The sequence below is a fragment of the Vipera berus genome, assembly GCF_964194415.1.
Source record: "Vipera berus genome assembly, chromosome: 6".
Classification (NCBI taxonomy): domain Eukaryota; kingdom Metazoa; phylum Chordata; class Lepidosauria; order Squamata; family Viperidae; genus Vipera; species Vipera berus.
This window is the reverse complement of record NC_138208.1, coordinates 90191463-90209569: the sequence shown is the minus strand read 5'-3', so window position 1 is coordinate 90209569 and position 18107 is coordinate 90191463. Positions and strand designations below refer to the sequence as shown.

Genomic DNA, 18107 nt, shown 5'->3' with positions numbered 1-18107 from the left:
TGGTTAATTGATCTGGGATTATAGAATAACAGAGTCGGAAGGGACCGTGGAGGTCTTCTAGTCCAGCCCCCTGCTCCAGGAAGAGACCCTATACCATTCCAGACCGATGCCTGTCCAGTCTCTTCTTGAAAACCTCCAGTGTTGGAGCACCCACAACTTCTGGTGGCAAGCTGTTCCACCGCTTAATTGTTCTAACTGTCGGGAAATTTCCCCTTAGTCCTCGATTTATGACAGTTCATTTAGTGACTGAAGTTACAAAAGCCTTGGAAAAAAGTGATTGGTAACCAGTTTTTCACACTTAACGACCGTCGCCGCATTTCCCCCCTGGTCATGTGATCAAATTTCAGTCGCTTGGCAACTGACTCACGTTTACGACGGTCGCAGCATCCCCGGTGTGTGTGTGTGTGTGTGTGTCATGCGATTCCCCTTTTGCGACCTTCCGAGAAGCAAAGTCCCACGGGGGGGGGGAGGGGGGAGGCAGATTCGCTTAACGACCGTGTGACTAACTTAACAACCGCAGCGATCCGCTTTGCGCCGGCGGCGAGAAAAGGTTGTAAGATGCTGGAGCGAAATTCACCGATCCACCGTCTTCTGGCTGAGCCGCGGAAATTTTGGACTCAGCGGTGGTCGTTAAAGCGAGGAGCGCCTCTAGTAGCCCGCCTCTGAAGCCTCAGTCCTTCCCTTTGGATGACCCTGAGCTGGCTTCACCTGACTCCACCTGCCTAAGTCCCCATAAGCCACTTCCACACCGCCTGCTTGTCATTAGGAAGCAGGATTGAGCAAGGAACCAGGTCACTGTCTTATCCCAGCGCGTGGGCACACACACACACACACACACACACAAAGAGACTAATTGGCACCTGTCACCCTACAGAGGTCCCAGCAGATGGCCCTCGAAGCTGGGCTGATCTGATCTTGACGTAAAAAAAAAAAGGAAAAACCACCACAACAAGGAAGATCTCCAGGAAATCCTCACATTTTAGCCAGCTTGGGAAACTGCAAAATTATCCCGGAAGGGGAAAAACACAAACAAACATTGTAATTCTTGACTTAGGAAATGCGGTGGGTGCAGTGACAAAGTCAGCAGGAGTCCAGCTTGTTCAGAATGCAGAATGAAAGAGTGGGGAGGGAGCTTGGAGGTCATCTAGTCCAACCGCTCGAAGAGGAGACCGTATACCATTCTGGGCTCATGTCTCTCCCGTTCTCTCCTTAGAAGCCTCCTTACTCCTCCCCTCCCTCCCTTTTCCTTCTCCTTCCTGCCCTTCTTTCTTCCTTCTCCTTTTTCCTTCCCTTCCTCCACTTCCCTTTGCTTATTCTTCCTTCTCCTCCTTCTTTTTTTCTCCCTTTTTCCTTCCTTCCTTTTTCCTTCTTACCTGCCTTCTTCTCCCTCCTCCTCTTCCTCCTCCTCCGCCTCCACACAAACACCACTCCTTTCTAGCACTGAGGATGTTCCCTAGTTGGGTCATGAAACGTCTGCAAGGAAACCGCCAAGCTAGAGGAGCACCAAGGACCCCACAGTCCTTTTCTTCCCTCCTCCTCCTCCTCCTCCTCCTCCTCCGCCTCTTCCTCCTCCTCCTCCTCCCTGCAAACCCCCCTCCCTTCTAGCACTGATGATGTTCCCTAGTTGGGTCATGAAACGTCTGCAAGAAAACCACCCAGCTCAGAAAGCATCAAGGATCCCACAGTCATCTTCCTCCTCCTCCTCCTCCTAACTGCCACACTTTTATTAATTAACACGAGACACCGTTTTGAAGACCAGCCTCTTGGTCCTCTAATTACTACAAGGCTTTTTAAAAAAGCAACTATTACATTTTTTTGGTTCATGGTGTGGAAAAACAGAGGCCTTCTCTTGCATTTAGTCTTGAATAAATGTCTCCTAGAGATCAGTTCTTCTGCCAACCTAGCAGTTCGAAAGCACGTAAAAACGCAAGTAGAAAAATAGGGACCACTACGGTGGGAAGGTAACAGCGTTCCGTGCGCCTTTGGCGTCTAGTCATGCCGGCCACATGATCACGGAGACGTCCTTGGACAAACGCTGGCTCTTCGGCTTTGAAACGGAGATGAGCACCGGCCCCTAGAGTCGGAAACGACTAGCACGCGTGTGCGGGGGAACCTTTACCTTTACCTTTAGAGATCAGTTAGCCTCATCCCAATTCAGACTGTTGGCCCACTACTCTCTCGCAAACTCTGAAAAGTGTAATCCAATCCATCTGAACATTGGGAGCTTAGTTGGAGGAAACGGGCAATTAAGAAATAGGAATTATAAACAATTATAAACAAACAAAATCTGGGGAAGGGCTGCCTGGGACAGGTGCAGAATCCAGTTTAATCCAGGAGAGGCCCAAGAATCAGTCCCGCAATTGCACTACAGGTAGTCCTCGGTTTATGGCCGCAACGTAGCCCAAAAATTTATGTTGCTGGGTGAGAAATTGGTTAAGCGAGTTTTGCCCTGCTTTACGACTTTCCTTGCCACCTTTCTTAAGTGAACCCCTGCAGTTGTTAGTGACACGGTCGTTAAGTGGATCTGGCCTTCCCTCATTGACTTTGCTCGTTGGAAGGTTGCAAATAGGGATCAGGGTACCTTTGGGCCCTGCGACCGTCATAAAGGTGAGTCAGTTGCCAAGCGTCCAAATGTAAATCACGTGACCACGGAGACGCTGCAACGGTCGTGCGAAACATGGCCTTAAGTCACTTTTTTCAGTGCCGTTGTGACTTCGAACGGTCATTAAAGGGATCGTTGTAAGTCGAGAACTAGATTACGTCTCTTCTCTCTTCTAATGACTTGGCCCGCAACTTACCCGAGTAGATGCTTTAAATAAACACATGAAGAAGACTCCGTGTATTTTAGAACGTGGGATAATTTCTATCAATGGTTAGAAAAACGAGTCAGAGGAACGTGATATGTAATTTTGAGTGTATATTAGCAAGAAGAAGGCTTTTGAGTGATTAATTAACAAATTGTTTATATGATAGTTAACTATTATCCATTATTGTTTGTTAAACACATGAACCCAGACATTATGCTGTTGGCTAAATATCGAGAGTGTTATTTGGGAAAACCCCAACCCTGATCCCAACCCTAACCCCGACCCCACCTTATTCCTAACCCTATAAAAACTAATAAAATCGATACCAAAATAAATAAACGTATGAAGAACGGTTGCAGGAACTGGGCTTGGCTAGTCTAGCGAAGAGAAGGACCAGGGGTGACATGTTAGCAGTCTTCCAATATTTGAGGGGCTGTCACAGAGAGGAGGGGCGGGGTGTGTGTGTGTGTGTGTGTGTCCACCTATTTTCCAAAGCACCTGAAGGCCGGATGAGGAATAATGGATGGAAACTGATCCAGGAGAGATTCAACCTAAAAATTAGGAGGAATTTCCTGACGGTAAGGACGATCAACAATCAATGGAACAGAAGTTAGCCTTCAGAAGTTGTGGGAGCTTCATCACTGGAGGCCTTTAAGAAGAGACAGGACAGCCATCTGTCAGAAATGGGGTAGGTCTCCTCCTTGGGCGGGGGGGTCGGACTAGAGCAGGGGTCCCCAACATCCCGGTCCGTGGATCGGTACCCGGCCGCGGGCCACCAGCAACCGGTCCGCACAAACAAGCAAAGCCCCATCCGTGGGATGCAGGCAGCACACTAAACCACACACACACACATACCGGTCCACAGAAAAACAACAACAAACCTCTCTCCACGGAACCGGTCCCTGGTGCCCCAAAGTTTGGGGACCTCTGGACTACTAGATGACCTCCAAGGTCCCTTCCGACTGTTATTCCAATTCTAAAAATGTTCCACTGCTTCCAAAACCTCTTGACCTTTTTTTTTCTTCTTTTTTTTGGCAAGCAACAATCTGATAAATATTTTTGCAGCTGCTTCGGAGAGTGTAAGAAGAGTTTGAGCTGCAGTCACAAAAGCCGAACTGCCGCTGATTAATTTGCCTGGCGGTGCTAAACATGATTGATGCTCCAGGCCTGCCACCTGTCGGCCGGTCAGAATATTGCCTGGCATTAGTGGACTGGGGGAAAAAAAAGGCATTTCCTTGCTTGGCTCCAATCTGCGACGGATTTTTAGGACTTTCCGCTGAGCGAAGTCAGTTGGGGAAGCTGAATTTGCCCCACAACAGAGGGATTCGCTGAACTGAGTGGGGAAAAGGGTCGTAAAATGGGTCGCAACTCCCTTAGTGGCTCCTTAATGACGGAAATTCTGCTGATTGTAAGCAGAGGACCACAATTGACAGTTCTGGTCATTAAGTGAGACATTTGTTCAGCCCACCCTTTTAGGACTTTTCTCCCCCACGGTTGGTGAGGGAAGAGCTGCGGCTGAGAAGTTATTAAGCCGATCCTTAAATGAATTCGGGCTTCCCCCGTCGACTTGGCTTGCCAGAAGGGCGCAAAAGGGGTGGTGGTGGTCACGTGACACCCTCCCGGGACGCTGCGACCGTCGTAAATAGGAGTCGCTTGCCAAAGCGTCTGAATTTTGATCGTGTGACCCTGGGGGATGCCGCAGCGGTCGTTAAGCGTGAAAAGGGATGCTAAGCCACCCTTTTCAGTGCCGTGGTCACTTTGAACGGTTACTAAACGAAATTGTTGTAAGGCGAGGACAACCTGTACGAAAAAAATTGATATGGCTGCCCAACTGAAGGGGACTCTGGGAAGCTTACAGAATTAAAAACCCACCACAAAACACAATGAAACCACACACACCCCATTGCCTCAGCAATCGGACCAATTCATTTGTTTGAGATGGTTAGAAGATAAGGCAGGGGTCCCCAACATTGGCCACTTTAAGACTGGTGGACTTCAACTCCCAGCTTTGCTGGCTGAGGAATTCTGGGAGTTGAAGTCCACAAGTCTTAAAGTGGCCATGGTTGGAGACCCCTGGTATAAGGTTCCCTGCTTGAGTGGGAGGTTGGACTAGAAGATCTCTAAGGTCCCTTTCAACTCTGTTAAAACCAGGCCTTTTGAAAGAGTTTAGCCCTGCTTCGGTCTCCAAGCTTGCTTTAATTTTTTTTTCTTTTGAAAGAGTGTCAAAGAGGGCCCTAGTCTTAACTCTGCAGGGATGAAGTTCCTCAGAGAGAGAGCCACCACGGAGAAGGTTCTTCTTCTGGGTCCCACCAGGTGGACCTCCTTAGGAGAGGGGATCCATAACATCTGATTTCCAATCTTTTCTCCGCAGGGATGATGTTCCTCAGAGAAGGAGCCACCACAGAGAAGGCCCTTTTTCTTGGTCCCACCAGAAGGACCTCCTTAAGAGAGGGGGACCCTTGGTAAGGCCACACTTGGAATCCCGTATCCAGTTTTGGTTGCCCCAATATAAAAAAGATGCTGAGACTTTCTAGAGTGCAGAGAAGAGCAACAAAGATGATCGGGGGACTGGAGGCTAAAACATATATCAAGAACGGTTGCTGGAATTGGGTATGTCTAGTTTAATGAAAAGAAGGACGAGGGGGTGACGTGATAGCCATCTTCCAATATCTCAGGGGCTGCCCCAAAGAAGAGGGAGTCAAGCTATTCTCCAAAGCGCCCGAAGGCAGGACAAGAAGCAACGGAGGGAAACTGATCAAGGAGAGAAGCAACCTGGAACTAAGGAGAAATTTCCTTAGAACAATTAATCAGTGGAACAGTAGAAGTGGATGGCCCATTTCTGGGGGTATTCAAGAAGAGACTGGAGAGTCAGTTTTCTGAGATGTTAGAGGGCCTCCAGCTTGAGCAGGGGGTTGGACTAGAAGACCTCCAAGGTCCCTTGGAAACTAGAAGCAACCTAGAACTAAGGAGAAACTTCCTAAAAGTGAGGACAATTAACCAGTGGAACACCCTGCCTCCAGACGTTGTGGGTGATCCATCACTGGAGGTTTTTAAGAAGAGACTGGACAGGCATCTGTCTGGAATGGTACAGGGTCTCCTGCTGGAGCAGGGGGTTGGACTAGAAGACCTCCAAGGTCCCTTCCAGCTCTATTCTGATTAAATTGATTGAAGATAGGTATAAATGATAGATATTATATATAGAGATAGGATAGATAGGGTAGATAGACAGACACATACATACATACATACATATATATAGAGAGAGACAGACAGACAGACAGACAGAGAGATAGGATAGGGTAGGTAGATGCTAATGCTGCTCTTCTTTGGGGCAGCCCCTCAAATACTGGAGCATTGCTATCATGTCCCCCCTCGTCCTTCTCTTCATTAAACTAGACATACCCAATTCCAGCAGCCGTTCCTGATATGTTTTAGCCTCCATTCCCCTGATCATCTTTGTTGCTCTTCTCTGCACTCTTTCCAGAGTCTCAACATCTTTTTGACATCGTGGTGACCAAAACTGGATGCCGTATTTCAAGTGTGGCCTTACCGAGGCCTTGTAAAGCGGTATTAACACTTCGCGTGATCTTGATTCTATCCCTCCGTTGATGCAACTCTGCTAATGCTGCTGCTGCAGCGCACTGCTCTATTCTATTCTGATATTCTGAAGTCCGTTTTTTCAGGACCGTTGTAACTCGGAACGGTTGCCAAAGGTTATAAATCGAGGACTAGCTGCATTCCAGACCGTCACACCCCCTCCAAAGGGCCCTTGGGAAAAAAAAAACAAACCCAAAAAAGAACTGGGGGTTTAATCCCTCTCGCCGTAATTATCACTCCAAGGGGCCAAGGTATATACATATTTTATTTTTTAAAAAGTTTACAGTTTCTTTAATTATACACAACTATTCTGAGAGGTTATAATCCTTAGAAGAGGCATTTGCCACAGGGGGGGTGTCTCCCCACCCACTACCATCCACACTGCCGCCAGCCACGTCATCGCATCGCCAAGAAGGGAGGAGAAGGGGGGGGGAACTGGCTGGGGCAGGCAAGAGGCAGGCCGGGCTTCCCGTTTGACCTCTTCCAAGTATTCACACGTTGTACCAAATACACTCCGGGAAATTAAGCAAAAAACAACAACAAAAAAAACACCTGCCGATTTCCAAATGGGGCACCCCCCCCTGCTTCGAGTTCCAGATCAGCATGCAAGAAGGCAACGTTCTAGATCACCACCACCCCGTTCCAAATCCGAGCCGGGGGGGACCTTGGCCTTGTCCAAAAGCTGTTTCCACCCGTCTCCTTCTCGACCCCCATCAGCCAAGCAAGAGAACTTAACTCAAGTTCTCAGTTTACGTCCGCACTGACCACCCCCCTTCCTCCAATCTCTGCTCCGGAACCACTAAATAAATATATATATATATATATATTTTTTTAAAAAATCTGAATTAAGGGGACAAGACCGCGATTATCAGGGTGAGGTGGCAGCACTGCAGCTCTGCTTCCACGTACGGCTTAAGATACGTCCAGGGTGGCTTAAAAAAGCTGCTCAACGGATGGATCGGGGAAGATGGTGAAGAGATGGAAGAAAGCTTAGGTGCCTTCAAGAGAAGTTCCCCCTCCAGAAGACGGATCTAGATCGCTAATCGAAAAGGACCGGGTGGGAAGCATCAAGATTCGCTCAGCTGCAATTGACTCTGGATTGTCATTTCCACCGGCCGTCTGAAGGCAGCCATCAGCTCCACCGGTGGTTGGTCGTTTGGTGTCATCAAGTGAAGACCGTTGGCCAAACGGCGTCAAGTGGAGATTGAGCAACCCACAGAGGAGGAGGAGGAGGAGACGGCATCAACCTACGTTAAGGGTCAAGGATGGGAAGGAGACCCAAGTTGAAATCCGCTTCGTTTAGCTAAACGCTTTTGAGGTGGTTCCTCAACAAGGGTCTCTTCCAGACTTGACCTCGCCAACATTTGGCCAACCATGATCACTAGGTCAACTCCAGGCCAAGGAACACCAGAAAAGTTTGCAGCGGGCTGTGGTATGTGTGTGTGTGTCTGTTGAAACCTACGTTCAAGAACTAATTTCACCTTCAACCATCATCTCGGCCACAAACGTTCAAGAGATGAGATGCGCCCCCCCCTAAAAAAAAAAAGGACCTTCGCGAATCGAAAGAGTTGGGCCGAGCCAATTTCAGGGCCCAGAATTTGGTGCCGACGTGGGTCATCTTTCTATCGGAAATTTTGTTACGTTTTCGCTCCTTAATTAAAGCCAGCATTGCGGCTTTGCTTGACGGGAAGGGGTGGGGGGGGGAAGAGGAAAAAAAAAAGGGATGTTAATTTATGAGCGGTCAACAAATCTCAAAATATCAAGAATTCAGACTTGTTTCCGAAAAAAAGAAAAAAAAAGAGATTACCTTCGTAAAGGGAATTAGAACACTAGCGTATCAATATATCTATCTATCTATATATATGTACAATCATGGGGAGAAGAATGGTTTATGTTGCTCAAAGTGGCACTCCTATCATGATAGATAGCTTGGCACTCCAAAAAAAAAAAATCTAGGACCTCACAGCGCCTAGAGATCATTGCACAGGTCAACCAATTAGCAGCACATTTAAGGCAGACCGAGCCCATCGTGCACTCCTCCATGCCGGCTGGGGAGGATGGGGGATGGGGTGGCAAATGCAGGACGACACCAGGTTAGGGATCCGTAAATCTTAAATCAGTGTTTCTCCATTTTAGCCACTTTAAGAGGGGAGGACTTCAACTCCCAGGATTCCCCAGCCAGCAGAGCTGGCTGGGGAATCCTGGGATTTGAAGTCCGCCCACCTTAAAGTGGCCAAAATTGAGACAACACTGATTGAGGAGGTCCATCTTATCTTCCATCAAGACCCAGACAAAACAGGGGGTCCCCTATTCCAAAATCACTTCAGCTGCTCACCACAACACAATTTCACTGCTTTTCCCCCCTCCCCAACGTCTTCAAGGCCAAAAAAAAAGAGAGAATGACTATGAATAATTTTTGTGGGGAGGGGTGTTTCCCCCCTCGCCCCCACTTTATGCCCAAGACGAGATAAGCTTTTTGCTTTATTCCAAGAAAAATAATCGTGCCAATTAAGGTCTACCTCACGGGTCTTTTCCACACGGGGAAGAAAGCAAGCAAAGCAAAGGGATGGCGGTTGAAGATCGGATTCATTCCGTCAGCCTGCCCCCCCCCCTCAAAACACACACACACACACACACACACACAACTCTCTCCAACTTCAAACCCCGATGGCATTAAGAAGGATCGTGTGGGAAAGGAAAGACACAATTCTCTTTGACAGTCAACGTTCTTCTTGATTCACCCAAGTTCTGATGATGATTACAAGACAATACACCCAACTTTCCTGAGCCCTCTACTCAACATCCTGTCCCCCAAGCTCCATCTCAAGGGACATCCAGGCCAGAGTGCAAGTTCCCTCATAAGGGACCTCCTTGCTATCCACCCTAGTCAACCGCCATCATTTCCGGTCTGAGTCTCTTTCCCCCCGTTGGAGGGAAGGGCGGTATGGAGCCGTCGGGAACTCGGTTAGTCGAGGAAAGAGGTAACTTGGAGTCTCTTAAACACCACCTTTGACATCAATTGCCCCCCCCCCCTCTCCTTTCCAAGGAGCACCGCGTCCCGCCAATCGTGGTGGGACTTGGCCAGCTCAGGCGAGCAACAGCAAAACGGACAACAGAAGGGATGGCAAGTGCTGGCAAGGGACGGGGTGAGGTGGTGAGGAGGGAATTTACTAACCAAGTACCAGAGCTCGCTCAAATCCACCTGGTCAGAAAGCTCTCTCAGATGTAGATGTTCCCCAGGATGGCATTTGCAGAATTATCAAGAGAATGAGTGAAAAATGTGTGTGTGTGTGTAGAATCCCTGCTGCTGGTGGTTTGGACAAGAAGACCAGGATGGATTGGGCTCAAGGTACTTTGAGTTAGCCACCACCTCACCACCCCTTGGACAGGACTTGTCTTGCTCCATTTTGTCCCTCGAAGAAAAGACCAAGACGATTTACCTAGGACTTTCACGCTGACCTTCACATGTTTCCGCCCACCACTCACTCCCCAGCCCGGGCCGACTTAAAAGACCATCATCACCATCACCTCCGTCACCAGTCTAAGCAGACAGGAAGTCCGTCAGGAAAAATTTAAATAAGAAAAAAGCATACTATACTCAGAATCACAGCTGCTTCGTAAAAATCGGACACGTCAAGAACTCCATGCTTTCGGTTGGTGGATCTTGTTGGGTTAAAAAAAAAAAACGACCCCCCCCAAAAAAAGGTGAACTCCCATCGAAAAAAAAGGGGATTAAAAGCAGCCAGGTTGAAGCAAAGGAGCACCGTTGACTTCACGGCCTCATTATGCTTTCCATCGATTAAATTGCGCGTGCGTGCGCGCGCGCACAGCCCATCGCGCACCCGTCCCCCCAAAAAACCTTCTCTTTTATGTTCTCAAATTGCTGTTCCACATTTGCGTCCGCGGGGTGTCTGCTGTCTTTGGAACGCTCAACTTAAAAAGTAAAGAAAGGAAGGAAGGGGGGGGGAAACAAAAAACGGAGGGATTTTTTTTTTAAAAAAGGCAAAGCAGCAGGTTCCAGAGGAGGTGTGTGTGTGTGGGGGGGGGGCATTTGAACTCAGCTGAAATGGAATTACGAAGAGATGCAAGCATGCGCCCGGGTTCATATTGCTACCAAGTGGAATGTCGGAAACGCACCGCAATGCATGTTTTGGGGGCTCTTTGAGAAATGACCAAAAAAAAAAAAAATCAAGATCTAAAGGGTGGAGATATATATATATATATATATGTATATATATATATATGTGTATATATATATATATATATATGTATATGTATATATATATATACACCTCTGAATGCTATTATTCATAAAAACCTTGTTTAGTAATAAAAAATTGCTTTGTTTAAATATGAATATTATAGTCTGCTTCTCAGCGCGTGGTCAGGAAGTCAAGTCTCTCTGAAAAGCAGGATGCTGCTTCTACTACAATTCCATATCTTGGGCCTCGTCCTCGGAAAAGTCAGACATGGAACTTTCCGAAGAGCTGTCACCGGTCCCTTCTTCCTGCTCTTTGAGGGCCTCCTCCGTTGCATATTTCTGAATGTATTCTGGAGGGGGGGAAAAAGAGAGGAAACAATCAACTCCAATGATCCAAGATCAAAAATACATCCATCCATCCATCCATCCATCCATCCATCCATCCATCCATCCATCCATCCATCCCTCTCTCTCTCTATCCCTCTAATTATCTCTCTAATATCGCTCTCTTTCTCTAATATCTATCTTCTCTCTCTCTAATTATCTTTTCTCTAATTCTCTATCTAATCTATTATCTATGTCACTATTTATCATCTATATCTTCTCTCTATCTTCTCTAATTATCTATCATCTATTCTCTAATTATCTATCTAATCTATTATCTATCTCACTATCATCTAACTTCTATCTCTTTCTCTAATATATATCTTCTCTCTCTAATTATCTATCTTTTCTAATTATCTATCATCTACTCTCTAATTATCATCTCTCATCTCTAATTATCTAATCTATTATCTATCTCACTATTTATCCTATCTATCTATCTATCTATCTATCTATCTATCTATCTATCTATCTATCTATCTATCATCTTCTATCTCTCTAATATCTATCTCTAATTATCTATCTTCTCTAATTATCTATCATGTACTCTAATTATCATCTCTCTCATCTCTAATTATCTAATCTATTATCTATCTCACTATCTATCTCACTATCTCACTATCTATCTCTCTATCTCTCTCTCTAATTATCTATCTTCTCTAATTATCTATTCCATCGCCCAGTACGCTCACACAGAGAAGGCCTCCTCAGGGTACCGTCGGCTAAACAATGTCGGCTGGCGACCGCCAGGGGGAGGGCTTTCTCTGTGGGAGCACCAGCCCTGTGGAACCAGCTCCCCCCTGAGCTTCGGATGGCCCAAGATCTCCAGTCCTTTCGCCGCGGCCTCAAAACACTCCTTTTCCACCTGGCTGACCTGGACTGACAGGGATTTTAATTATGTTTTTAATTTTTAACTCTAACTTTTAATTTATTTTAATTTTAATTTATTGTACAGAGGCCTTTAATTTTAATTTTTATCTTAACTTCTGTATTTATTATATGTTACTGTTGTTAGCCGCCCTGAGTCCTTCAGGAGATAGGGCGGCATATAAATCCCAATAATAAATAAATAAATATCATCTACTCTCTAATTATCATCTCTCTCATCTCTCTCTAATTATCTAATCTATTATCTCACTATTTATCATCTATATCTATCTATCTATCTATCTATCTATCATAATAATAATAATAATAATAATAATAATAATAATAATAATAATAATAATAATAATAATAATAATAATAATAATAATAATAATAATAATAAAAAATAAATAAAGTTGGAAGGGACCTTGGAGGTCATCTAGTCCAACCCCCTGCTCAGGCAGGAAACCCTATACCATTTCAGGCAAATGGCTGTCCAGTCTCTTCTTAAAAACCTCCAGTGTTGGAGCATTCACCACCTCTGGAGGCAGGTTGTTCCACTGGTTAATTGTTCTAACTGTCAGGAAGTTTCTCCTCAGTTCCAGGTTGCTTCTCTCCTTGACTAGTTTCCATCCGTTGCTTCTTGTCCTGCCTTCAGGGGCTTTGGAGAATAGCTTGACTGCCTCTTCTTTGTGGCAGCCCCTGAGATATTGGAAGATTGCTATCATGTCACCCCTCACCCTTCTCTTCATTAAACTACACATAGCCAATTCCAGCAACCCTTTCCTATATGTTTTAGCCTCCAGTCCCCCAATCATCTTTGCTGCTCTTCTCTGTACTCTTTCTAGAGTCTCGACATCTTTTTTACATCGTGGTGACCAAAACTGGATGCAGTATTCCAGGTGTGGCCTTACCAAAGCATTGTAAAGTGGTATTAGTACTTCACTTGATCTTGATTCTATCCCTCTGTTAATGCAGCCTAGCAGTGTTGGCTTTTTTGGCAGCTGCAGCACATCATCTATATCTATCTATCTATCTATCTATCTATCTATCTATCTATCTATCTATCTATCATCTATCTATCTCTCATCTATCTATCTATCTCTCATCTATCTATCATCTATCAATCAATCAATCAATCAATCAATCTATCATCTCTATCTATCTATCTATCTATCATCTATCTATCTATCTATCATCTATCTATTTATCTATCATCTATCTATCTATCTATCTATCTGTCTATCTATCATCTATCTATCTATCTATCTATCTATCTATCATCTATCTATCTATCTATCTATCTATCTATCTATCTATCTATCTATCTATCTATCTATCTATCTATCTATCTATCTCATTTCTCTCTCTCTCTCACACACACACACACACCATCCAGTCAGAGCTGAAGAAGCTTCTTGGATGAGAAGTCAAACGTCTTCAAAGAAAAGGAAGTCAGTCCAGCTGCCTCCTAAAGAAGCACCTTTGGGACTCCCCCCCCCATCTATCACCTCTCTCTCAGATTTATTGGCTGCCCATCTTACTACAGGCCTAACTCCATGCTCTCCATTGCTCAGCCTCTGCTCCACAGGAGTCCTCACCTTTAATTTTCTGCTTGTATTCTTCTGGTCGGTGAAGGTACATGGCTGCAGCGTCACCATTAAGGGGGTCTATGGGGTTGGGATAGGCCAGCAACTGGGGCAGGAACGACTCAAATATATTGGTAAGATCTGAAAGGATCAAGAGAAAATGAAGCTTTAGGTTTTAACCATTAGGATGCTTTTGAGCTTACAGAAAAGGCTTGAAACATTTAGAAATGCAAAGCAGAGGTGGTAAACTTTTCAAATCTCTTACTGCCCCGAAAAAAAGTTGGAAGCCACTACTTTTTTTCCTTTCCTTTTTTTTTTAAAAACCCCCTCTTTTGGCGTTTCTCCTTCTCTTTCTCGAACTTCCCTCCGTTTCTGTTTGTGCTTGTATTTAATTTTACAATAATTGATGTAAAATCTTTGAAAAAAACAACTTGTGGTTTCCAGAGTCTTCCCTTCCCTTCCTCACACCATTTTTCTCGCCTCCCTGTCTTGGATTCCCAGATTTTCTAGGAGGGGGGGTCTTCCACTGTTTGACCTAAAGACCCCTTTCTCCTGGTCTCAAATAACATCCTGATCCCACTGCCAAACGAAATGAAACAGACTGTCCATTTAAGCAAGCGTCTTGACAGTGACAGTCCCAAACTCATCCTTAATTGCAAGGTCCTTGGTGCTCTCTGACTTTGCAGACATTTTATTGCACTGATGATGTCCCCCAGTTTGGGAATGAAACGTCTGCACGAAAAGCACCCAGCTCAGAGAGCACCAAGGACCTCACAGTCCTCCTCCTCCTCCTCCTCTCCGCAAACCCCCTCCCTCCTAGCACTGTTGATGTTCCCTAGTTGGGTCATGAAACATCTGCAAGGAAACCACCAAGCTCAGAGAGCCCCAAGGACACACAGTCATTCTCCTCCTCCTCCTCCTAGCACTGATGATGTTCCCTAGTTGGGTCATGAAACGTCTGCAAGAAAACAACCCAGCTCAGAGAGCACTAAGGACCCCACAGTCATCTTCCTCCTCCTCCTCCTCCTCTCCACAAACCCCACTCCCTTCTATAACTGATGATGTTCCCTAGTTGCGTCATAAAACGTCTGCAAGAAAACCACCCAGCTCAGAGAGCACCAAGGACCCCACCACAGTCCTCCTCCTCCTTCCTCTCTGCAACCCCTTCCTTTCTAGCACTGAGGATATTCCCCAGCTGGGTCGTGAAATGCCTGCAACAAAACAACTCAGAGTCTACGGAGATTCTCCATCATTTGGGTCATGGTTGTCCCAAAGGTGCTTTTTCAAAAACGTCAACTGGACTTTCTTGTTTTTCCTTGAAAGATGTTTTGGTTCTCATCCAGGAATCCTCTTCTGTCACAGGGTTGAGAACCAAAACATCTTAAAAGAAAAGCAAGGAAGTCCAGTTGCCTCTTGAAAAAGCACCTCTGGGACTCTGAGCTCAGAGCGCACAAAGGGCTCTGCAAGTGGACACTCAGCTACAAAGATTCTCTTCTGTCCTCCTCAATTTCAAGTTGCTCTACTAACCACGGGAAAGAATAGAATAGAATAGAATAGAATAGAATAGAATAGAATAGAATAGAATAGAATAGAATAGAATAGAATAGAATAGAATAGAATAGAATAGAATAGAATAGAATAGAATAGAATAATAGAACAGAACAGAACAGACAATGGAATGGAGTAGAATGGAATGGAGTAGAACAGAGTAGAGTAGAATAGAATAGAAATAGAAATAGAATAGAATAGAGAATGGAATGGAATGGAATGGAATGGAATGGAATGGAATGGAATAGAATAGAATAGAATAGAATAGAATAGAATAGAATAGAATAGAATAGAATAATGGAATGGAGTAGAATGGAATGGAGTAGAACAGAGTAGAGTAGAATAGAATAGAATAAAATAGAGAATGGAATGAATGGAGTAGAATAGAATAGAAATAGAAATAGAATAGAATAGAGAATGGAATAGAATAGAATAGAGAATGGAATATAATAGAATAGAGAATGGAATGGAATGGAATGGAATAGAATAGAACAGAATATATAGAATTTGATTCGAATAGAATAGAATATATAGAGTAGAGTAGAGTAGAATAGAACAGAATAGAAAATAGGGAAGGGAACAGTAAGAGTAAGAGTAAGAGTAGAAGCTGGAAGGGACCTTGGAGGTCTTCTAGTCCAGCCCCCTGCTCAAGCAGGAAGACGTATTCCACCTCAGACAGGTATATATATGCCCCAACCCCTTTCCTTTCAAGAACCACTGTTCGAGGACTTGTGCAAAAACCAACTGGATATGGAGTCCATCCCACAGAGATGACAATGAAGGCAAAAACAAAGGAACAGGAAGCTGAACAACACTGCCTTAACGCAACAGGGGAAGAAAAAGCTTTTAACTCGTGTTCGGATACCCCATGGTATCCCTCTCCCCCCCCTCTCTTTAGGGTGCAATGTTTTTACCTGTTGGCTTCCAGAAACAGCCAAAATCATTCCAACCCCACACAAGGAGCATCCAGTCAAACATAGCTGGCCCACAGCTACATGGCTGTCGCTTTCCTTTAGTGCGAAGATGGTAGCCACGACGACGCAAACCAAGCCCTTTTCCGCCCCGCACGAGGAAAAAAAAAGGGGGGGGGTTTGATCCCATCGTTTGTGGCAGCCATCTTGACTTTTTTGACCTCTCTCCCGGTGGACACGTCGAAAAGGCAAAGGGGACGGATCCGCTTCTCCAGTGCATTTTACAAACAAACAAACACACAGACACAACTCACCGTAGAGAGCTGTCCAAGTCTGATTAATTACATCTAGACATACGGTTCCTGACCTGGAATAAGCAAACGAGAATAGTTTGGGACAATTCAACACGAGTGGCATGCAAGTTCAACTCGGCCCGTGCCGGCCTGATAGATGAGATAACCTTTAATTGTCGTTTCCCCCCCCCCCCCGTGCGCACAACGGCACACATTAAAAATGAAGTTTAGTTGCTTGCTCTCAAAAGTGCACGCATACGTAGCACGCCTTTCAAACATGCTCTGTACAACCTATGTTTCGACCTACACCCTTACGTATAAAGAACGTGTAAATGTTCATCACTGTCCATCTTGAATACACAATAGAGGGAGGAAGGCTTTAGAGCAGGGGTCTTCAAACCTGGCCCTTTTGCGACTTGTGGACTTCAACTCCCAGAATTCCACAAGTCGCAAAAGGGCCAAGTTTGAAGACCCCCTGGTTTTAAGAGTTCACCAGGTTAATAATGTATGGGACAAAATTGGGACTGAACCTGGATGTTCTGCTTCGGATACCACGGATCCCCCTCCTCCCAGCAGGGAACGAGGACAACAGGTTGTGAAGAGGATGGGCGACGTCCCAGACAATCTTGCGAACCCTTACTCAAGCCACGCTTCGGTGCCGTGTCCTGGATGGGAGGGAGGGAACTGCCACGGATCTGAGTTGTCAGATCCTGCCTCATTGACAGTGTAGACCAGGGGATGAATGGGGACCGCCAAATTGGTTGTGCAAAATATTTCCTCTTTTTGGAAGTTGAAAAGGGGCCCAGTGAGTGTGTGGAGAGACTCATTCAAGAGAGGGTCTAAGATGACACTTCTCAACAACCTTGACGAGGTTAAGATGGGTGGACTTCAACTCCTGGAATTCTCCAGCCAGCTAAGGTTGACAAACATTGCTTAACATAAATTGAGGGAAATATCTATCTATCTATCTATCTATCTATCTATCTATCTATCTATCTATCTATCTATCTATCTATCTATCTATCTATCTATCTATCTATCTATCATCTTTCTATCTATCATCTTTCTATCTATCTATCTATCTATCTATCTATCTATCTATCTATCTATCTATCTATCTATCTATCTATCACCTATTTATCTATCTATCTATCATCTTATCTCTATCTATCTATCTGTCTGTCTGTCTATCTATCATCTATCTATCATCTTATATCTATCTATCTATCTATCTATCTATCTATCATCTTATCTCTATCTATCTATCTGTCTGTCTATCTATCATCTATCTATCATCTTATATCTATCTATCTATCTATCTATCTATCTATCTATCTATCTATCTATCTATCTATCTATCTATCTATCATCTTATCTCTATCTGTCTGTCTGTCTATCATCTATCTATCCTTATATCTATCTATCTATCTATCTATCTATCTATCTATCTATCTATCTATCTATCTATCTATCTATCTATCTATCTATCATCTTATCTCTATCTGTCTATCTATCTATCTATCATCTATCTATCATCTTATATCTATCTATCATCTAATTATCTATCTATATCTTCTTTAATTATCTATCTTTATCATCTCTCTAATTATCTATCTTCTCTCTAATTATCTATCATCTCTCTAAGTATCTATATCTATCTTCTAATTATCTATCTCTATCATGTCTAATTATCTATCTCTATCTTTCTCTAATTATCTATCTCTATCATCTCTCTAATTGTCTATCTCTATCTTCTCTAATTATCTATCATCTAACTATCTATCTTCTCATTATCTACCTACTTCTATCATTCTAATTATCTAATCTGTCTCTCTCTCTCAATTATCTACCTCTATCATCTAATTATCTCTTTAATCTATCTTCTCTAATTAATCTATCATCTCTCTAAT

General features: G+C 44.4%; 1 protein-coding gene across 3 annotated transcripts in view; it reads right to left on the bottom strand.

The window, feature by feature from the left end:
• Window positions 1-6651: 6651 nt before the first annotated feature.
• The window catches only part of UBE2H (ubiquitin conjugating enzyme E2 H), a 61027-nt gene continuing 49571 nt past the window's right edge, over window positions 6652-18107 (bottom strand). For all 3 annotated transcript variants that reach the window (XM_081331475.1, XM_081331474.1, XM_081331476.1), the window contains 3 exons: window positions 16219-16271; window positions 13458-13586; window positions 6652-10955 (listed from right to left, as the gene is read on the bottom strand). In XM_081331475.1, coding sequence (XP_081187601.1) covers window positions 10831-10955; window positions 13458-13586; window positions 16219-16271 — 307 coding nt within the window. In that variant the 3' untranslated portion in view covers window positions 6652-10830. The remainder of the gene's footprint in view (window positions 10956-13457; window positions 13587-16218; window positions 16272-18107) is intronic.